We start from the raw sequence: 24,070 nt of genomic DNA, 5'->3' as shown, positions 1-24,070 counted from the left end.
GTAATACTTCCAAGGAGTGAGCAGCCAGTAACAAGTAGTATTAGAAGAGGAACGCCGTAATCTCAGTTCTCGCGCATGCGTCCTGGCGCTCCCGTGAACTCTCGTCAGAGGCCCACATTGAAGAACACTAATAGTTGGATAAAGTCGTTATTTTTGTTGTTTTTCCGCACAAAAAGTATTGTCATCACATGATAAACTTAATGTATAGCCACTGTAGTCACTTGGACTATTTTAACGATGTTTTTAATAACTATTCTGGGCCGACGAGTTTCGGTCCCTCTGAAAGCCTATGGAGGAGTGAGACAGCTGTCAGATTTCATCAAAAATATCTTAATTTGTGATCCGAAGATGAACGAAAGACTTACATGGTTGGAACAACATGAGGGTGAGTAATTACTGACAGAATTTTCATTTTTGGGTGAACTAACCCTTTAATTTGTGGCCACGGTAATATCTTTTTTTCCACCCAGTGTCATGTGTGGTGCTCTTGTGTACATTCCATAAAAAGAAGAGAAATTTTCAAAAAATAAATCATTAATTAAAACAAAATATATATATATTTTATTGTATTGTATTATTATTATAATTTTTTTTACGTATTTTCTTAAATTACAAACTACAAAAAATAAATAAATCTGGAAATTTTTTAAACAGTAAACCTGTTTTTTTTTTTTCAAAAAAAACATATCAGTGATTTACATGCTTACCCAGAAAAAAATTAAGCACAGAGACAAAATGTCAGCAACAGACGGGCACTTTTCATTCGAGTGCTGGATTGAGCTGCTGGTGTGTGTGTGTGTGTGTGTGTGTGTGTGTGTGTGTGTGTGTGTGTGTGTGTGTGTAAGCAGATTTGAGTGACAGAAGCTCTGTCACACTTCATCAGCACCAAACAGAAGACAGTAAAATATGTCCCCGTTTTGCACTGCTTCCCACTGGAAGGCAGAAAAGAGTGTTTTGAGAGAGAACACCACGTGGTGAAAGAGTAAAGTAGGTTGAGGATGAAAGAGAGACAAAGAGAAAGCGCACATGAGGGGGAAGAAGCTTATCAGACAGAGGTAAAGCACCTGAGACACCAAGAAAAAAAAAAAAAATGAAAGGAGCATTTTGTAGAAAAAAATAGAAGCATGTTTAAGTTAATGTGCATTCAACACAAGTCATCCTCTCCTACGCCACATCTTTTCTTTCACAAAAGTAGCGTTTGGCCTTCAGGCACTCGGTTACATAAAGAGATGCTGAGCTGCACCATTCTCCAAGAATGCTCTTTCTTCTCTCTTCAGCAGCGGTGTGAAGTCTTTATGCTTCTCTTTGAGACAAACACTCGACGTGCCTTGAGACTAAACTATGGCAAATTATATCCAGACGGTCTCTAGTGTTGAAAACCTTTTTCTTCGTCGAAGCAAGAGACCAGGAGACGTTGGGGATCACGTTCAAACAAAGTTATTCTTTATTGAGGACTTTGCGTTGACGCGGCTGCAGTTCTTCCCAAATCAGTCTAAAGTATATACAGTTTGCATTGTAGTTATATACATTCCAAGGGGGAGGGATTACATAGAGGTGGAGACTCTGAACAAAGCCTGCAAATGAAGTAGGAACACACCCTACTCTGAGTCCAATTGAATCAGCATAACTATTCACATGCTGATACTGGCCAGGAACTCCAATTCCAATAGCCATCCCAGACCCATTAAAGACAAAAGGTGAAAGTCAATCAACCTAACGATTCAACGTCTGGGCTCCGAAAGGTGAGAATCAAGTGATTTGACTTATTTAAAACACAATAGAGAAAACAGGTCTGGCAGGAAAGGAGACTCTTGCTGGAGACTCAATAAATCAGTATATAAACTTTATCAGTTTATATACTATTGCAGTGGAAAAACTAAATTAAACTTTTAATAAAAATGTAATCCAACACTTCCCCCTTTGAGAGTTCTAATAACTCTCACAAAAATACAAATTTATACACTTAAAAGTTTATTCTTGTAACTTGTGTAAGTTGCAATAGTATATAAACTGATAAAGTTTATATACTGATTTATTGAGTCTCCAGCAAGAGTCTCCTTTCCTGCCAGACCTGTTTTCTCTATTGTGTTTTAAATAAGTCAGATCACTTGATTCTCACCTTTCGAAGCCCAGACGTTGAATCGTTAGGTTGATTGACTTTCACCTTTTGTCTTTAATGGGTCTGGGATGGCTATTGGAATTGGAGTTCCTGGCCAGTATCAGCATGTGAATAGTGGGGTGTGTTCCTACTTCATTTGCATGCTTTGTTCAGGGTCTCCACCTCTATGTAATCCCTCCCCCTTGGAATGTATATAACTACAATGCAAACTGTATATACTTTAGACTGATTTGGGAAGAACTGCAGCCGCGTCAACGCAAAGTCCTCAATAAAGAATAACTTTGTTTGAACGTGATCCCCAACGTCTCCTGGTCTCTTGCTTCGACGAAGAAAAAGGTTTTCAACAATTTGGTGCCGTGACCCGGATGGAGAAGAAGGAAACTCAAAGAAACTTCAAGCTCAAAGATCTCAACAAAGCTGACTGAGTTCCAGACTGAATCTTCTGAATCCAGATTGAAAACTTCAAGCTCCAAAAAAGATCTCAAAGACTGAATTTTTCCAGACGGAATCTTTCTCTACAAATGAAAGACTCGGTGAGTTTCACTCCATTAAAAGAACCAATGCAGACCAGTACAAATGTTTTCCTCTGCGCCGTTCAGAGAAGTAGTTAACAAATAGCTGTAGAAGTTTGGTTAACTAAAGATAAGCCTCTAAAGTTTGCTTTTAGAGATGAAATTTACCCTCTGTTGTTGGCAGGGAAGATTAACAGTTACATGTTAATATTGTGTGTTTGCTCTTGCTAGAGAAGACCTATCCTCTGTAAGCTAGAGAAGAGTTAGCGTCATGTGCTAATAAGATTGTACCCTCTGTTTTGTAAGACAGTAGAGAGAAGTTTTTTAGTGTTTGTTTGTGGTAACAGAAATTCACAAAATGTTTAGGAAAAGTACTAGACAGATTACACCTTTTTGGACAGATAGTGAATTCAAGTCTTTGTTATCAGAGCACATGGACTCCATCGTGACTGAGCCAGTCAGATTGAATTTAACAAAGAAATTTGGCATTGATCCAGAAAAAGTGTGGTCAGTTGAAGATTGTAAGAAGGTACTAGGAGAAAGTATTCGCAAGAAAAATGTCAAAGGCATTATCTTCTGTCACAGAGAATTTAGCTTATCCATTGCACAAGAACAAGCTTGTTGTATTGATAAGTTGAAAGATCAGATCAAACAATTGCAGACTCAGGTGTCCTGTCTCAAGACAAACGTGGGCCATAACAAAGCCTCAACCAAATGTGATTTAGAAGACCAACAGTCAGATGAAAGCTATCCTGATTTACAGTCTTTTGATAGTATAGAGGACAATGTCAATGCAGATGTAAATGCAGATGTAAATGCAGTTGAAGTGTGCGTAGCTAGACAAAAGCCTCAGGGAAAAGGTATGGATACAGTTCCATTTGCAAACCCCAAATTGCAGCCACAAGCAGTCAAAACATCTTTAGTTCCTAAAGATATTGAGAGAATTGCTGAAAGTTTGCCATCAGTGCAAAGAAATTTTTCTGAGTTTAGGAGAGAGTTGTCCAAAAAGATGCGGCTCTATGATATGACTCTAGCTGAAGTCACTCAGCTAATATCACAGATCTTGACTGAGTCAGAATTCAATGATTTTGAAAGTGCTGTAAACAATTCTGAACTGCAACAAGCCAGTAAAGATGAATTGAGAGAGGAAGTTCTGAAAATTTTAAAGAACATTGTTGGACCGAATGTGGACTGGTCAAAAATAACCAATTGTGTACAGAAGAAGGGTGAGACTGTTTGTGAGTACACAGAACGATTCTGTCAGATCGCTGCCGTTTACAGCGGAATTGCCGACACTCCAGAAAAGGTGTTAGGTCATAATGGTCCTTTGGTTCGCACATGGTTTCATTGTCTTTTGCCAGAACACAGAAAGGCTTTGCCTTACTTAAACATCACATGGTGTACGAGAACTCTGCAAGACAACTTGGACAGTTTAGCTATTTGGGAAAGAGATTCTGATGTCAAAGAGAGAGTAAGAATTGCAGCAGTTTCTGTTATGGTCAACTCAGAGAAGCCAAAGAAACGCAAAAGTCCTAGAGAAGCCAGTTGTTCTTACTGTGGTAAGCACGGACATTTTGGAAATGAATGTAGAAAAAACAAAAATAACTTAAGACAAGTTAACAATGTTATGCAGCTCTTACTACATTTGTTTGCTACTTTAAAGCAACCCCTACCCTCGTCATTGGACTCGTGGCTAAGCTTTTTGAGGTGTTAACCATTTGGGCTGTGATTGCTTAATCTCCCCAGTAACTCACAACAAAGATGAAAGACTTAGTGACTGTCACAGCCTTTGTTTGGGGGACATTAAGTAAGACTCACAGCCTTAAATGTTATGCCATAGAATATTGCAGTCAGACACCCATTCTCTGTTAATGATGTTTATTAGGACTGATGTTTCACTGGAGAATGGAAATGTGCCAATTTTCTCACACACTGTACAGTGTGCACACAACACAGGGACAGAATAGGACACGGACAAGTGAGGTGCCCTGGGAGGAACTGACGCAACAGGCTTCGGGGGTGAACCCAGGGTGAAGACACTACCTCATAGGCCTTTCCCGATTTAGTCCATCCTTACCTCACTGGTCCATAGGTGTCAAATCAATTAAGAAATAGGGAAAGAATGAAACGACAACAGTAGACTCTGAAAACGATAGAACCATAGTGTTTAAACTGCTACAACCGTAGTGTTTTGAAGAAATACTGCTCTCTTTTTTTTCTGTTTTCTGTCTTACAGTGTGCAGATAAAACTTGATGGCTTTTTCAAGATCCATATGCAACGACCGTCTCATCTGCGTATGAAGCCCCAACCTCAAGAAGACAACCAGACCCACTGCTGAACGAACTATCACCAAAGAAAATGAAAAATACACAACGCAGAAAATTTACGGACCCTAATTGCATGTTTTGTTTCTGTGTCAGCATGCAATTACAGATGAACAACACAGATCATGTTTGTGCCTGTAACTTTTTCAAGTTACAAGAATGAACTTTTAAGTGTACTTTGATAAAAGTTAGACTTAAAACCACTATACGATCAAATGACTTATGGAAGGATGAAGTCTATGCATGAATATTGCTGTTCTGCTGTTTCTTTGTTTTCTTGTGTTACTCGTATGTGTTGATGTCTTCGCAAGCAGAAACCTGGTGTAAAGCATCACCTCAGATTTCCATGAACAAGCCTCATGAGGGACGAGTCATCAGAGCGACTCTACGTGGGAAATGGACGCTACAGGAAACAGACTTCACAGCTATTCAGGCGCCATGGATTTTCAAGAATTCCACTGTTATGCTACATGGTTTTCTGTGTAATCATGTAGTTTATATGACATTTTACACCCTGCGTCGCAGGTGTCAACAGTTATGGTTTTGAGAAGAACTATGACACTCATGTAAATCAAGGACACAACACAGAATAAGTTACACGTGCCTGTAATTTACACAAGTTACAAGAATTAACTTTTAAGTGTATAAATTTGTATTTTTGTGAGAGTTATTAGAACTCTCAAAGGGGGAAGTGTTGGATTACATTTTTATTAAAAGTTTAATTTAGTTTTTCCACTGCAATAGTATATAAACTGATAAAGTTTATATACTGATTTATTGAGTCTCCAGCAAGAGTCTCCTTTCCTGCCAGACCTGTTTTCTCTATTGTGTTTTAAATAAGTCAGATCACTTGATTCTCACCTTTCGAAGCCCAGACGTTGAATCGTTAGGTTGATTGACTTTCACCTTTTGTCTTTAATGGGTCTGGGATGGCTATTGGAATTGGAGTTCCTGGCCAGTATCAGCATGTGAATAGTGGGGTGTGTTCCTACTTCATTTGCATGCTTTGTTCAGGGTCTCCACCTCTATGTAATCCCTCCCCCTTGGAATGTATATAACTACAATGCAAACTGTATATACTTTAGACTGATTTGGGAAGAACTGCAGCCGCGTCAACGCAAAGTCCTCAATAAAGAATAACTTTGTTTGAACGTGATCCCCAACGTCTCCTGGTCTCTTGCTTCGACGAAGAAAAAGGTTTTCAACACTAGGGATGTTACAGTGCCTTACTGAGGAGAAAACAAGTGTTTGAGATAGTAGGAGATTTCACTGAAACCCTGTATTGTTGAGCATTTTCATTTTCTAATGGGAGCGTCTCTCAAACAATCCTCTCAAACTTGTCAGACCGCTCTTTTTCATTGTGTATATCAAGAGTTTTCAACCTTTGCAGGTTCAGAGACCCTCCAATCAGACTCTTAGCTAACACAGGGACCTATTTAAAACCACAGGGATAAAAAATAAATAAATAAAAAACATTAGGCTACCGGTAATATGACAGCTTTATTGCTTATTTGAAAAAGTTTGTCTGTCAAATTAAAGTCATGCGGTGTGACCAAAAAAACATTTGGTGTAACAAACAAAAAAATGTGTCAAAATCAGGAAGTCTCTTACAACTTGACCTTTTAATAAGGAGACACGGTCGGTTGTAATAAGTTGTAAAATGTCATGTGGTGTAACTCTCCAAAAAATGTGTTATTTTTATTAATTCATAATTCAAAAAGTGCACATATTCAAGATGTAAAGACATTAGTGCTGTCAAATCGATTAAATCGCAATAAAAAGTTTGTTAATATATATATATACATACATACATACACACACACACACACATATATATACACACACACACACACACACACACATTTATTAAATACGCATAAACTGTTGGATACGATTAACAGTGATTAATCAATTTGATAGCACTAAAAGAAATATGACATTACTTGGTTACACCATAAATTTAATTTCCTTTTCTTCATCTTTGTCATCGACTCAATGCTAATTAGACCAATCATTAATGTTCATACAAATGTCATAAATATTTGTATAGATTTCCTCCATGGGCCCTTGACTTTTCAACTGTTTGCAAACCCCTAGGTCCACATCGATAAGGGGGTGGCGATGAGTGTGAGAAATATGGTGCACAGTCTCTAGGGTCTGGACAGAAGAAGATGTCCCCATTTACAGCTCTAAAATTATCCTCTCCTTAGCCACGATCTCATTGAGAAGAGAGGGACCGCTGGCATGGGCACGAGCCAGAGCCAGAAGAGAAGAGACAGCGTGGAAGAGGCGGCTGAGATTACTGTTAGCCAGTAGGGGAGGTCCATCTGTGGGTTTGGAGGAGGCGGGCATAAAGCATGGGTGGGCTTCACCGGTCCAAAAACAACGAGTTCTCACTCTTTTTATATGCTTAGAAAAACACCCTCCTCGTGTGACAGAGGTCAGTCACACAAGTTTTTTTTTGACATTCTCTAACGTCATTGTTGTCATTCACTGCAGTCTGTCCCAGCATAGGATGTCGCTTGTAATAAAGCCATCCAGACGTTGACTTAACTCATCTGTCGTTAACCCACATACCGCCTGATACAGTATAGTGTGGTACAATGTGTCATACAAACAAGAACAAAATAAAGCTCACCACAAAAGAGCACGACAGCTCCAGGCTTATGGTATCGACTAGCCAGATCAGTGGATTGGTCACTCCGCCAGTAAAAAAATTCCAGCCAATCAAGCAACCACTATAGACATTGAGGGGGACACGGAACCCACAGTATGCACATTTACATTCAAGCGATTCTTAAACTTTTACATTTTGTCTTCCAATCTTGTGTATTTGGTTAATTTGGATCATTTAATCCGGTAGTTCTTAAATGATCCAGTAGTTCTCAACTGGGTGTGACCCAGAAATGTGTAGCACATCGTTGTACGTCTGCACTGGTACCGTTGTGGAAAGTGATGCAAAATGCAACTAACCGCATATGTGTGCACAGAGAAGAAAAACAAATAGGCTTGACAACTCAAAGAGAGGAGAAAATGATTTCATATTTTTATATTTAGTCCTGTGTTTGTTCATGTGCTGAGCTGGAAAATCCCAGTTTACCTGTTTAGTTTCAAAGTCAATGTTAATGATTAACAATAACATTAAAATGTAAAAGCTACCGTACCTGTGAAAAGTTTGGAAACTTTTTTTTAATGAAAGAAGTGTATTATGCTCACCAATGCTGCATTTTTTTAAATCGAAACTACAGTAAAAACAGTAATAATGTGAAATATTATTACAATTTAAAATAATTGTTTTCTCATTTAAATATACTTAATGTAATTTATTGCTGTGATGCAAAGCAAAATTTTCAGCATCATTACTCCAGTGTCACATGATCCTTCAGAAATCATATTAATATGTTGATTTACTGCTGAAGAAACATTTATCATTATTAATATCAACGTTGAAAACAGTTTTTGCTGCTTAATATTTTTGTGGAAACAATGGTACCAGAGATTAAAAAGAGAGAGAAATGAACACTTTTACTCATCAAGGATGCATTAAATTGATCAAAAGTGAAGACATTTATGATGTTACAAAATATTTCTATTTAACAAATGCTTTAATAAATTTAATTAATAAATAAATGCAAATAAATGCTGTTCACTGAACTTTCTATTCATCAAAGAATCGTGATAAAAGCTATCACCAGACCAAGCTCAATCTTTTAAGATTGAACATTGGTCTGGGGAGTCTGCTATATATTACTGCACAAGAGGCGTGATCAACGGGCATAGTTCAAATGACTCTGTACGCAGTTGGATAAACCAATCAGACCAACGATTCGAGTGACATACTTTGCAGAGCGACGCGAAAACTCCAGGCAGGAAAGGTGTAACCAAATGTGTTGATCAGCGGTTTGCAGAAGCAGCAATGGAATCAAGCAATTTTTGCAGTTTATGCAAAAAAAAAAAACATGAAAGTTAGTGGTATTTACACCCACTCGAGCGATTTGTTTGCTAAAAAGAAGCCATTGAGCATCGTCGAGAGGTTAAAAGGAATTGGACAGAGCCGTAATGGCTCTGGAATTGAATTGGATTAAACCCGCCAATAGCGCGGCAAGTGGATAAGCCAGTTTGTGATTGGTAAAAGATTTTTCTCTTTGTTTTCAACTTTGATAATAATAATAAGAAATGTTAGCCATGCAGAAAATCATCATATTAGAATGATTTGTGTAGGATCATGTGACCCTGCCTGAAGACTGATGAATCACATTTTAATATATTCAAATAGAAAACAGTTATTTTATATATATATATATATATATATATATATATATATAACAATTCTGGAAGTGTGTTGGGTTCTTGCTTTGTGTCTGATGTAAAATCTGGGTTCTAAAGCAAAACCAGTTTGCTTTAAACCACTGATTCAAAATCAAGACTATCACTGATTATAAATCAAGTTTCGTAAGTCAACAAAAGATTCCCATTCTTGCAGCTTCCACATACTACAACTGTCCTCTCCATAACCCTCGCTGAACCCAGGAGGGCTTGATTCCTCAAATGTGAATCTGATAGGCCTGCTGTGGGTGTGTGAAGGAGGGACAAAAGGTCTCCGGGCCTCCATTCAGGGCCGCTGGCTGCAGCTTCAGCTCTGACACACTGACCGGGCCTGTGACAGCCCGTAGATAACAGGCGTGTAACACAATACGACAAGCAAGGACACGGCACACCGCAACACCCCGCTGCTTGGCTGAAAACGTGAGAAATGGAGGGTGAAAAACAAATCTCACATGACAGCTCTTAACAAGGCCATTACAGTGATTAGCATTTGTCTAGTGAACTTGGCTAAAGCCGGGCTCAGACTACAGGAGTTTTTAAAGGTGACATTTCATGAAAATCTACCAACCCAGAAAACTTGAAAAGTGACAACCCAGTAACTTTGTTTTGGTAAGCCTTTCTCTGCAAGCATGTCAAAAAATAAGCCGATCAGATTTCGCTCCCCTTCTGACGTAGAAAGGTGATCTTATTATAATATTACCGCCCCTTAATCTGCACGTTTCCACCCACTGCGCCGCCATTTGGTTTACAACAGTGTAACCAGTTCTAACGCAATGGCAAAAGTTTGAGCAAAGCATGCAAACTGTTCTGTCGTTGGCTGCACAGACGAGCGCAGAACACTATTTGACCCAAAAAAATGTCACAGCTGTCTTATAAAGACCTCAAGGAACTGTCAACTTGTGCAAAAGTTAAACATGACGGTACATGCAAGTCGATGAGATGAATCAATGTAACTCCACAACAACTACATAAATTTATCCACTAACCATTCAGAAACGTCCAGGTCCGTCTAAAAGACGCAAGCTCTTCCTGAATCTCTCCGTCAGGCTTCACTCCGCTACTGGTTATTTCTGAGATTTTGGATGAGTGACATTATGTGAGTGTTTTGTTATTGCTGGAGTATCCGACGCTCGTGTAAAAGGATCGACCCTCTTCTGAACGGAGGCGGGGAAAAGCAGCTCATTTGCATTTTAAGGGACACACAAAAAAGGGTCAACTTTGACAAGCTATAATAAATGATCTGGGGGGTATTTTGAGCTGAAATTTCACAGACACATTCTGGGGACACCATAGATTTATAATACATCTTGTGAAAAGGGGCATAATGTCACCTTTAAATCTTAAAGGGGTGGTATAATGCCCTTTTTACAAGATGTAAAATAAATCTCTGTCCCCAGAGTGTGTGTGTGAAGTTTTAGCTCAAAATACCCCACAGATATTTTTATATAGCATGTTAAAGTTGGCACTTTTTGAGGGTTAGCAAAAACGCACCGTTTTGTGTCTGGCCCTTTAAATGCAAATTAGCTTCTGCTCCGGACACAGAGGGCGGGGTTTCAAGAGCTCTTGTGTATTAGCAGCTCCGATTACCTCATGCAGATACACACTAAAATGACAGAAACTGTTCTGACTTTTATGTTTAAACGGAGTCAGACAAAGATGGAGAGACTCAAGAAGAAGTGACAACATGTAGAATGCAACAGGACGTCTCTGAATGTTTAGTTGATGAATTTATGTAACTGATGTGGAGTTAACTATCTTCAATTAGCATATTCTGTCATGATAATCTATAAATTGCTCGTAAAGGAACTGTTGTGAGATGCACTCAGAGTGACTTTCTATTGCATGTGAAAAGACGGATGCTACAGTTTGAGCTGACTCACAAATGTGCTTGACCACGACAGCTCTTCCTCTTCTCAACATGGACTGCGTGTTCCCGGGGGCGGGGTTTATGTAAATTTTACGGTTGGCGATGTCACTAACCCGTGAGGAACGTCTGTAGTTCCTACCAGCCATTTGTTGTAGTCCTTAAAAAAATGATTTCTTTAAAAGCAAATATCTCCCTTTACTTTGAACTTTGAGCATTGTAACTTTGCAGATGTTGTTTATGCTCAAACAGCAACATTACACACTAACTAAAGTTAGAAAAGTGAAATCATACTCAACCACCCCTTTAACCGACCCTCAACCACCCCTCAAACACACTAAAATCGTGGTGCATCAAACACTACAAGATATTCTCAAGATTATCATTTCAGATTTAGCACCTCACGTAATCTCACGGGGAAGCGGATCTAAACAAAATGGATACTGTCTGTGTCATGGCAACTTGCTGTAGACATTATATGAGGAGACATTATAAAGGCAGTCATTTTGACCAACCGTTCCTCCATTTACGTTGTCCACTGGACCCGTTTCAGCTGCTTGTTGTTTCGTGGTCGCCATTTCAAATGTTCCGTCACTTCCGTCGCCTTGTAGTCTTGCCTCTCACTGGCTATTGTGGAAGTACTGGCGTAATCATAGTCGTAATCATGGCGATTTAAAATCCTAAATATCAAACATGTCAGGCCCTGATGTGTCAGCAAGCAGATCGGGAGGTTTAAGATTTGATCTGTAAACGCCTCCCATTACCAGATAATATCGGAGCCGACCGATACTCTGTACACAAAATGTCGGGACGGGGTAAATGACAATGACTACTTCTGTAGTCTGAGTCCGGCTTAAAGCACAGTGAAAAGTAGCACATTTAAGTCATTAATCGATGGTTTAATCATATTCAAATTGCTTATTTAAATATTTATACTTGATTTTGTTTTTGGGATCTACTAGAATAGGTTTTCATGCTTGAATGTTCAAAACACTAGGGCTGGATATTGTCACAAATTCCCCGATTCGATTCGCAAGCTTGTGTTTCAATTCGATTCCAATTCAATTCGATTTGATTTGATATCGATTAATTTGGATATGAACTAAACAGGGAGTCAGTTGACATTACATTACTATAATATTGAGAATCAGTGAGAAGTCAGTGAGGCTTATGAAGACCATCCTTCCGAAAAGCACAATGTGCTCTGATTGGTCGGCTGGACCAGTGTGTTGTGATTGGTCAACTGCTTCAAGCGTGTTTCTGAAATGTCACAACCCTTACCATAACTGCAAGTTTCAACACACTACTAATGCAACTCAACTAGGCCTCGCCCCCTTTTTGTTGCATATGTCTTGTGAGGGAATTATTTTAATGAGGAATCCCGGAAGAAAACTAAAGACTACAATCGAGGCGTTTCAGTGAGTTCAGAAACCGTGCTTACTGATATAGCGAATAACATTCTTTGGAGTGACTTTGTTCTTTGTAACTTAGCAGACCTTTTTCATGCTCAAACAGCAACATTACACACTAAAGAAACTCTCTTTAGAGAAAGTGCTATTTCAGTTGGTTTATCAGACTACTTGAAAAGCTGATGAAGTAAGTTGTTTCGCTCACCTCCGGTACGTCCCTGGCCCACCTGTACGGCGGGGTGCAGACTGCCTTCATTGTTGAGCAAGTGAGGCAGATGGTGATAGATATTTGGCACCTGGAGGGGCTTCTTGTGAGCCAAATCCTTTAACAACTTCTGCGTCTCATCTGTAAGAAACCAGAGTAAAATTCAATACCCTATTCAAATTCATCAAAACACTAACTTATTGATCCTCAGTACTAAGAAGCAGGTAGGAGTGGTTTAAATATATAATCCAAAAAGGGAAAGCAAACCACACTCAGGACACAACTGAATTATCAAGTATAAGAATGTTCCTTGGAAACATAAATCAACAAGTATTTGCCCTAAATTAATGTTTGGCTTGGGGTGTGTGTTTCTTCTGTTGTTAACATTTTACAAGACATCATCTAAGGCATTTGAGAGATGTGGCTGTAATTCTCATGCACATATTTTTATGTGCTGACTATGGGCAAAAATGTGCAAAATGTGCAAAACTGAGCTGAAATTACAGCACTCACCACAAGTATTGGTTGCTGAAAACATTACCAAATTAGTCAAAATAATGAGCTTACAAGATGCTCTGTGTGCAACAATCAGGTTCTGGAAGTAAATATCCCATTCATTTTCTTCATATGGGAATTGATTTTGAACGTAAACTTTTAAACATTTAAAGACAGTCCTCTACACCAGTAATACCCAAAGTGGGTGCCAACAACTAGCTAGGGGTGCCGCAGAATCTCAGCTTTTTTCTAATTTAAACAGCCTAAAATAACAATCGTACCATAATAACTTTTTACAACATACACTACCGTTCAAAAGTTTGGGGTCAGTAAGATTTTTTAAGGTTTTTAAAAGAAGTCTCTTCTGCTCACCAAGGCTGCATTTATTTGATAAAAAAACAATAAAAAAAAAACCCCAGTAATATTGTGAAATATTATGACAATTTAAAATGACTTTTCTATTTAAATATATTTTAAACTGTAATTTATTCCTGTGATTAAAGCTGAATTTTCAGCATCATTACTCCAGTCTTCAGTGTCACATGATCCTTCAGAAATCATTCTAATATGATGATTTGATGCTCAAGAAACATTCATTATTATTATCAATGTTGAAAGCAGTTCTTTGATGAATAGAAAGTTCAAAAGAACAGCATTTATTTAAAATAGAATATTTTCTAACATTATACATGTCTTCACTGTAACTTTTGATCAGTTTAACTCATCCTTGATGAATAAAAGTATTGATTTATTTCATTTCTTTCCCCCCAAAATAAAATTAAAATTCTTACTGACTCCAAACTCTTGAACGGTAGTGTTAAATGTTACAAAAGCTTTAGATTTCAGATAAATGCTGTTCTTTTGAACTTTCTATTCATCATAGCATCATGAAATAAAAATGTAAATAACTGTTTTCAACATTGATAACAATCATAAATGTTTCTTGAGCATCAAATCATCATATTAGAATGATTTCTGAAGGATCATGTGACACTGAAGACTGGAGTAATGATGCTGAAAATTCAGCTTTGATCACAGGAATAAATTACACTTTACTGTATATTCACATAGAAAACAGCTGTTTTAAATTGGAATAATATTTCACAATATTACTGTTTTTGTTTGTATTTTTAATCAAATAAAATGCAGCCTTGGTGAGCAGAAGATACTTCTTTTAAAAACATTAAAAATCTTACTGACCCCAAACTTTTGAATGGTAGTGTATATCAACACCAACATTATGAGCATGTCCAAACGAAAATACATAAGCGAAAAAACACTGATATATTTCATTCATATTTAAAGTTCAAATCGCCCATGTTCTATTGCACACTGTAAACACAATCAAAGCTTCAAAAACACACGAAAAACGGGACCTTTAACTTTACTGAAACAATCATTGTCATAGAATACACTTGTCTGTTAACAGTGAGTTGAAAGTTTGAACCATCTTGTTCACTTTTATTTATTCTGAAGATCTGAGGTGAATTGTTGCTTTCAGTAAGGCTGTAAAATACACACAAAAGATATTCAAACTCACACAGATGCTTTTAACATTAAATAAAGCATATAAACAGCACCTGAGATTATCATACTTTCTGTTGTTGTTCCAGCCGCGACGTCGCAGAAATAGAAACCGTTTCTAAAACAGAATCTTCGAGTGTCGCCGTCGCAGCTGGATAGGACATGGTGTTAGGGCCATCTGTTATGATAAATTCATGCTGCTGTTTATGCTTCATTTGTTGTTTGCTCAACTAGATCATTTTTTTTCTATATGTATGTACACATTAATTGGGTTGCGGTGCCATGCTTTCAAAGAGTTTGGGAACCACTACTCTACACTCTCAAACTACTTATTTTGTGTTTATATGCAATAAACAAAAAATGTTGTTTCTACATACACAACCAACATCTTTAAATGGATAGTTTCATATTTCTCCATTGTTTTCATTAGGTTATATTGTTTGCAAAGCTACACAGGCTTGTAGTTCTTTCCTTCATTAAAGACTTTCCGACTTTCAAATACTACTTTTTGCTTCAATGTTCAATGTAATAATTCACCTCATAGCTGGGTTGCTTTGGTTCATGGCTTACAAGTCTTTAACGAAGACTTTTTAAAAATATAAATAGGAAAAAATACTTCCAGAACCAAGGACACTGAAAAAGTGGACGGGCACTTTGGCATTCTATAATAATGTGGAGATAAATGAATTCCTTCTGAAGCAGCTATACAAAGCATATATTTGTTCCCACTAGTTTATGCGATACACATGCCAGTTTACGGCATGACAGATAATAATAGTAAGTTGATAATGACACACACACACAACTCTTTTGTGTACTTGTTAACATGCAGTAACCTGAGAAGTTGGCGAGAGCATCTTTGCTGCCGTTGGTCTCTGCGATGGCACGTCTGAACTGCTCGAGGATGGCGTTGAGCTCAGAGGAGCGCTGAAGGGTTCGGTGCTCTGCCACGCGCAGACGCTCCCTCAGGGCATGAAACTCCCTCTGATAGGCTACCAGCTTTTCTGCAGAGAGAATAGGAGGGGTGGATGGAGAGAGAAGGATAACGTGAGGCCAGACTGAAGCAGTGCTCAAGTCCTCACACGGGAAAGTGGGTTAAGTTGTGCCCCTTTTTATTGAGTTATGTTGTTCTCTAGGCCAGTGTTATTTTATTACAAATAATACTAAAATAACACTGCTCCAAGCAAGGAAATATAAGAGAGGTATGATTAATGCTCTTAATTATTTCAAATAATTCACACAATAAAATGTGATAACGTAGCCGCCTACTATTTACACAAAAAAACTTTTAAGGCATTAAGGCAAACAGAAAGATAGAAGGTATAATTGAAAATGTGCCCAACATTAAGGGTGAAGTAAGTTGAATTATTGGGGAATATGTAAACATATTTACATATGTTTTGCATATGAATTACTTACATTTACATAAATGAACACAAATGAGAATGAGAGCGAAAGCGAGAGAGAGACAACACACAAACAAACAAAAAAACTAACGCCAACCCTATTCCAGCCTTATTGTGCTGCACATTATTTACATTTTCATATAGCCAAGACAAGGCTTACTATTCAAAATGTTTGGATGTAGCACAACAATATATAATAGTGTGTGTAACAGTTGGTTGCAACAAAAAAAAACAGATCAACAAACATCAACATGGGATTGTCTCAAGTTTGGGCTGAATAAAACAAAAATAACCTCAGAAACGTTAAGAACTGTCCAACATCTAAAGCCAGCAAAAGCCTTATTTTCAGGAAACAGACCTGCCTTTTCCTGATTCCATCAGTTTCTGTGAAACATGGGTTTCCAGGAAGGCTATCTTACTGCTGAAGAAGAGCGAGAGAAGAGAGAGAGAGAGAGAGAGAGAGAGAGAGAGAGACAGCTTGAGGTCTGAGGCAGAGCCAGTGGGAAGTGCCCTCTGTTACAGCAGATTAGCCTTGAGTAACACCGCCTGCTTTATTTGCAGACTCAACATGCAATGACTCAGACCTCACCCTGAAACAAGACCTTGCATTTAATGCATCTGAAACGGTCTCAGAGCTTCAGGAAGCTCAATGTTTTGGCTCTACACACAACGTAGGCTGTGCCACAGTGTGGTTTGTATCTGACTGAAACAAACGGTCAAAATCAACTTGGATTTTCTTCTAAGGATCGGAAAACTCATGGTTCAGTTTTTGTGAGGATGTTCGTGTCCAATTTTCCGCAAGAACATCGATTTATGTGTAGAAATGTCAGACTCTCTTCATTCAGACGGGAGCCTGATTGCTTTGAACTTCCGCTATGACAGCTGGAAGAATGACTGTTTGTTCGACCTCCGCAAGTCTCTCACAGGTTTCCTCTTGATCTCGCTTTTATCCCAAGCTTCTACATTCCCAGCGAGCTCTTCATCTTACAACCGAGGGGCTTTTGCGAAGATCCAGAATCTCAGCATTTTAGTTTCCCCTTCAGCTACAGTAGGACAGGGTTTATAATAGGGTTGTCACAGTGAGGAAATTCTCACACCGGTATATAAACTTGCGACAACTCCGGTATTACAGAACAGATAACACCGGGAGGGGGGCGGAGAAGAATTGCTTCTGAATGTGCGCTAGCTTTGCTTTTGAGTTCACAATCACGCTTACTCTGTGTATAGGCCTATAATTTAAAGCCATCAGGGAGCCGCTTTCTACACGGGGGTATTGAAATCGCTTTTGAATGTGGCGCTCGCTTTTCGAAATTTCTATCACGCGTGACCTTTGTATAGGTAGCGGGTGTTACTGACCGAACCTTTTACAAGATAAGATATTTGTCAATTGCGCTCAGGATCTGTTGTGCACCAAATCCTCCGCCATTGCCCTGTCAGTCATCTCTCCTTACTCTCCTCACATTTTAAGTGAAATATGACTCTTGCTGTGACTTATAATTGTCCAACTGAATTAAATGACATTTTCTATTAAAAAGCAAAATGACAGTGTATACTAAATGACAAAATAGTCTAACAAACCATAGTAAACTGCTGTTTTTGACACAACCTTTTGAAAAGAAACTTTATCTGTGGTAAAATTGCTGGTTGTGGTGGAAATAATGCCAAAAATGAGAGCCAGTCGGACATTTGAAAAAATATACACAAATTATAAAAAGTTCCTGTGGTTAAAGAAACAGCTAATATATAGCTAGACAGATACAATTTACACAAGACAACATGGTGTCTGGTAAACCAATTCTGAGTAATATATCTATGCAAGAAGACTGACGCATGCCTGCATCTAAAAATCACAACAGCTCACTGCTCAATACCACATTACTGATCAAGCTGAACTGTTACTGAACTCCTCTGTGGTTTGGGCAGGCAATCAGCCACTGCTAATGGGAAACTCTCATATTCCAAAAGATAATGACTTTAGTATGTTGAAGAGAAAAGGCACTCCATCCAACACTAACAAGGGCATCAAATTACATGTTTGTTAGCAGATCAGCAGATTTTCTTAATACATCTGACACCGTCGGCAAACAAAATGTAAATGTCAGGCCTGTGTTGCTGTAAAGAAAATGACATCACGCTGAGTGAGGGAAAGATGTGTTCAGGCTTCTAGGTTGTAATCTAAATTAAGGCGGCACACTTTGAAGGGCTGCAGGGCTGTTATGTGTTAGTGTACACACGCACGCGCACATAACCACAAGTTTAATAAGATGAACGGTGTTGCTGCGGCCCTGGGCAGAGAGCTTGTTGGGGGCTGAGTGATGTACGAGAGACAATAGATGTGTGCAGAATCAGCTGCTTCCATCCTTAAGGGCTTTACACCACACACACAGGATGAGAAAAGTGTTTTGGCTCAAACAAAAACCTGTATACTGAACAGCTCAGTACATATTGGGCCTGCACACCTGGTCACATCATGTGTTTCTACTGATCATATAGCTATATGATTTGTTAAAACAGTTGCATTTACACTTGGCTACATACGTGTCTCTGAAAAAACTCCTTTTAATTCCCAGACTATACGCACATTTAACAGAGTTCACGTCAATGAAAGCAACAGATGCGCTGCGTTTTATTTATCGTCAGCTAATTTCAAGATCAAAGACCTCAATAGGAGAACAAGCTGCATCAGCTTAGTCACACTACTTTGAATGAAAATGTGTGTTGAGCATCTGCGACTTACTTTCAGTTTCATTCCAGATGCATTTACAATTCCCAGTTTCGCCTGAAGTGGTTTGGGTGATCGGATTTAAATCCGTCTCTAAAGCGTTTCGGAGGGCATTTACACCTGGTCTTTTTACGATTGGATAGCTATCCAATCAGAGAAAACGCATTAAGCGACCAGGTGTAAACAGGCCTATTAAAAACATTGTAATGTACCACAGTTTCCGCAAAAATATTAAGCGGCAAAAAACTGCTTAAAAAGAAATGTTTCTTGAGCTGTATATTAGAATGATTTCTGAAGGATCATGTGACACTGTAATGATGCTGAATTCAGCTTTGCCATCACAGGAATAAAGTACATTTTAAAATATAGTTATTTTAGTAGTTATTTTAAATGGTAAAAAAACATTCGTTTTTACTGTATTTTTTTGGTCAAATAACTGCAACCATAAGAGACTTCTTTCAATAAAATCTCAGTGACACTTTCTCAATCCAGAGCTCCCTCCTCAGTACACTCAGACCATTCACGCCGCAGAAAAACATCTCCTTTGGAAATTTTCATGAAATTGACGTCAGAACCGGAGCACTTTACTGCCTGTGTTTACATACCTACATACGCCTCTGCAGTATTTAGTAACCTCCCTGTCCTGATAAACGCCATACAGTTTCACATGATTTATAGAAGTCTTATAGTAGCAGTGAGAAAAGCATTAAAAACCTGTTTGATTCTAATTCCCTGTTCACACAAGAACAAGCACAGTTATAATGAAGCTTGTGTAGACGTTCAACAGTCTTCATTTATCTGTCTGTCTAGGTATATATACATAAAACAAGGCATAAACAAACATAATTTAAGTATTGAATACGTCGCCTCTCACTTTCAAAGCAAACGCACTACGCCGAGGCCAACTGCAGTCTGGATAACGTGTAATGAACAACGCCAAGCTACTTCTAAGTCCAAGTCTAGGTCTGTTAGTCCAATTTCACAAAACAGACGGGTACAATTTCAGTCGGACAAAAACTTTTGCATTATTGACAAATTATTGTATCAGCCCGAATTAAATCAAAATTTTAAAGTGCATGTGTTTGGTATAGATCAGTGGTTCTCAACCTTTTTGATTGAAAGGCCCCCTTTCTCATATAGGCAAAAATATTTGTGGGTTTATTTCTGTAAATATGGAAAAGCTGCTTGTTTTCCAACTGTTTGTTAACAGAAGTACAGACTGATGATATATTTAATTAACCAGGTTTCATTTAGCGATTCCTGAAGTTTCAAGAACTGTATATTCTTCAATAAAATAAATTGGTTGAGGTGAGAAAAAGAAAAATATGAAATATGATTTCTACAGATCCCCTAAAGGGACATGGTGATGAAATAAATATATAAATATATATAGAGAGAGATGGGAGGAAAAAGTATGTCAACGCTTTTGTGTTCTTGCGCAAATGTTTGCGTTCCCCCCAAGAATCTTTTTTTCCACAACCATGTCCCTTTAGGGGCTTTTAATTAATTGAAATACTAAAGTCATCCTGCGCCCCATTGGAAGTTTACTGAGGAAAACCCAGGCCACTAGTTGAGAACCACTTGTATAGAGTACTTCTCAATTAGTTCTTTATGCATCACAATATCATGCAAGAATCTACAAACCAGCCATGAAGGACACTCAGCCCTTAAATCAGCATTACCCTAGTGTTTGTCTCAACCACAGATAGTCCACCTAATATCCTGACGGACTGCAGCCACTCTAAATGGATTAGCACATAAACTGTTGCACATCCCACTAATCTTGTTATCTTTTTCTCTCCCCCCACCATCCCTGCCTACTTTCTCTTTGCGTTGTTTCTCCCAGGCCTTTACCCAGATGTACAAGAAGTGCATGTGATGGATGGGACATTCACTGCATTTCTGATGTAATACAAAAGTTCCAACCAAGTTTTTAAATCCATTTGGTGCTGGATAAAGCTTACTTTGCTAAGAAAAGAGCTGTTGATTTACATAGAGATGACAAAAAATTGAGATATTGTTCAATCACGCTGTCAACAGCATGTTAATGAACAGCTCTAAGGAAAATAATCTTAATCCTGCACCAAATGGGTTTTAAAATGGGGTTGTTGTTGCTTCTGTATTTCATTACACAAACATATTTGATGTGTCTTGATGCACAATGTCATATATCATCAAAAAGCAGGCAATATAGACACATGCTCAGGTCCATTCAGATACCCATCTGGAGGCATCATAGTAATCAGTGTATTTGACAACAGAAAACTGCATTTGCAACCCATTAAACTTATATAACGTGACATATGCCCGAGTGAAAGAGAATATTGAGGTGGAAATAATGTAGGGCAAGAGCTGATTTTATCCATTGGGATTTGACTGGAGCCCGAAGAGGTGAAATACTGTATGTTATGCAATGAAATAAGACATAATGTAGTCATATAAATCACAAAATAAACCCTGTGTTTACTATAATGACTGGCTGACTGTATTAGCTCACTTACACTGCTACTTGAGACGTATGGCACAGTTATGCAGGAAATCAGCTGAATAGGACAACTGTCATAGAGTTTAGCAGTCATTATAGAAAAGTAATACAAAAATTCTGCGACTGACCAATCAGAATAACAAATTTCAGACCAGCATGTAGTATTAATTAAAACGAAGTCACATTAGTGAAATTTTGATGACTGCATGAAGCATTGCTCACACAGAACTTACCTTCAAACCAAGCAGCTTTCTGCTGTCAACATGGCGATTTGCGTTAACAGCTTGAACATGGGCGAAATATGTGTGAACTTTTATATTCAATCATGGAACACTCCAGAATTGGATTGAAGTGGATTTTAATTCAAACGGCGATATTTTGGCAAGCAACGGTAAATGTGACAGCAGTGTACTTTTTTGAGGGGATTATGAAAAGCTATATTTTCCACATAAAAAAAATAAAAAAATTAATTTGAATAATTGTGTCTTCCTAGTTTTTTGCTATCCGTTATGTACAGTAGGGTTTTATGTATATGTTTTATTTTGTAACCAAGCAGATCAGATTTTGCCATATCGCCCACCCCTAATTGGGAGTTGAGTGGAAAAAGGCCAGACCGCATATGAGTTTGCTAAAACAATGACATTATACTAGCTATTTAACCAATAGCCAATAGTATCCTATAGCCAGTGCGGCCTACTGTAAGTGATGTCAGCTGATAAAGTTAATACATTTTAAACAAACATTTATATTTGGAATAACATGCACCAATCAATCATTTCATTTTAGACCAGAAATGTGCATTAAGAAATTAAAAAACGGTTAAAGTAGATTGGATGTTGCACCAGATGCCAGACTGAAAACTGATGAGAGATTAAAAACTGAAGTTTATCATTTTAAAACAGGAAGCCTCTGGCTGCTTTAGACTGGAAATTAGATTTCGCTACTTTCTAATGATGATGAATACTGCACGTTAAACAGAGGAACAGGAAGTTATTTAAACAAAGTTGCAGAACCGACACAAGCACTTTTGAGAATCACTGGGACAAGGGTATACAGCAACACAAGGTTAGCAGTGTGTGTGTGTGTGTGTGTGTGTGTGTGTGTGTGTGTGTGTGTGTGTGTGTGTGTGTGTGTGTGTGTGTGTTAGAGAGAGTGTGTGTGTTAGAGAGAGTGTCTGTAGAGGACAGTCACATGCTTTCAACGCATGCTTTTTAACAAGGACAGAGTGCAGAGGTCAAGACCCAAAGGGATACGCAAAGTTCACAACATGTTCCTTCTGTCGCATACACAATAAATGAGAAACAGGGAGAGAGTTGCAGCTGTTTGCAGCCAAGATCAGCTCGCCAAAGGAAACTAACCCACCCTCTTTATTTCCTCCTCTACGGCTCATTTACAGTAACCATTCTTAAAAATGTTAGTGATCACAGTAACAGTAATAATAATACCCTAATGGCCTTATTTATAAATATCTTTCAAATGTCTTTTTTCCAAATAAATGTTTAGCAATTTTTTTTGTATAATTACACGCACACAAACATTAGCCTGGTAATACCAGACTCTGCTACTTCACTTTGCTTCGTAGACAGAGTCTGGAATAGCATAATAGAGAAGTGTTTTCTCTCTTGCGGGGGGGGGGCGCTTGTCTGAAGTTTAAAATCATTGGTTACCCATAAGCCAATCACATAACATTTGGTTATGGCGTGTGTTATGCGCATGCTCGCATCTAACTTCCACTGTAAACACATGTATGATGCAAAAACTAATAAATACCGGAGTGAACATGGCTGTGAACGACTTTTGCAGATTATGTGAAGTAAATCTACGCATCCACGGTACAATCAGCGTCTACGTCACGGCTCTCAGCCCCGCCCTCTGTTCGTTGATTGGCCCGGCTGTTTTCAGGCCGGTGGAAAACTGAAAGATAGGCTGCTATCTCAGACTGACTACAGGAGCGAAATGAAATTAGCGGAAGTAGGAAGTCTGACGTAGTCAGGCTACACAAACATAAGGAATGATTGTTAAATTATAAGAAAAATAATGCACACCCGAGTTAGGCCGGTTACCACACCTCAAAAAATTGTTCAGATGATGTATTTAAAGACGTTTGTCAGGTTTTTCTCCTAATTTGACAAATTTCTTACGCATCTCAACCGAAGCCTCCGTTGCTAATTCCAAAATGTCGTTTTAGAGCTAGTAATGGAGGCTTCAGCCACTGATAGCAGTCTAGTACAGTTATATAGAGAGAGACAGAGTAAGCATGTGTGAATTACCTCGGTCCGTCCGTCCGTCTACGTTTATCTGCACCTCGTGAGAAACGTCACGTAGCTTTTAAGTTGCTAAACTATTTTACTGATAAAATCTTCACAGCAGCGCTGAAAACACGCAAGCGTGTGTCCATACCAGGCCCGTACTGTATGTGTGTGCGTTTGAGTGGGAGACAGAGAGAGCACGAGAAAGATATGTGATTTACATAATAACTAATATATGTATAATACATAATAAAAATGAATTTTGTGGCCAAAAACTTGTTGTTTTTATCCTATTATTTACTATATTTATTTGCTTGGTCACTGTCGTTGTGGGTTTTGGTTATTTTGCTGTTGTCGTCTATAAGAACCTTTGAAATAACTGAAATAATTTTTATTATATTATATTATATTATATGTTTATGTGTATAT

At 38.3% G+C, this 24,070-nt stretch overlaps 1 protein-coding gene across 1 annotated transcript in view; it reads right to left on the bottom strand.

The window, feature by feature from the left end:
* Positions 1 to 24,070, bottom strand: part of mgat4a (alpha-1,3-mannosyl-glycoprotein 4-beta-N-acetylglucosaminyltransferase A) — a 63,040-nt gene that overhangs the window by 28,198 nt on the left and 10,772 nt on the right. The window contains exons 3-4 of the mRNA XM_084422339.1: positions 15,616 to 15,783; positions 12,761 to 12,901 (exon numbers count right to left, since the gene is read on the bottom strand). Coding sequence (XP_084278465.1) covers positions 12,761 to 12,901; positions 15,616 to 15,783 — 309 coding nt within the window. The remainder of the gene's footprint in view (positions 1 to 12,760; positions 12,902 to 15,615; positions 15,784 to 24,070) is intronic.

Source organism: Rutilus rutilus (assembly GCF_951802725.1).
Source record: "Rutilus rutilus genome assembly, chromosome: 10".
NCBI lineage: Eukaryota > Metazoa > Chordata > Actinopteri > Cypriniformes > Leuciscidae > Rutilus > Rutilus rutilus.
This window is presented reverse-complemented; position numbering and strand designations above follow the sequence as displayed.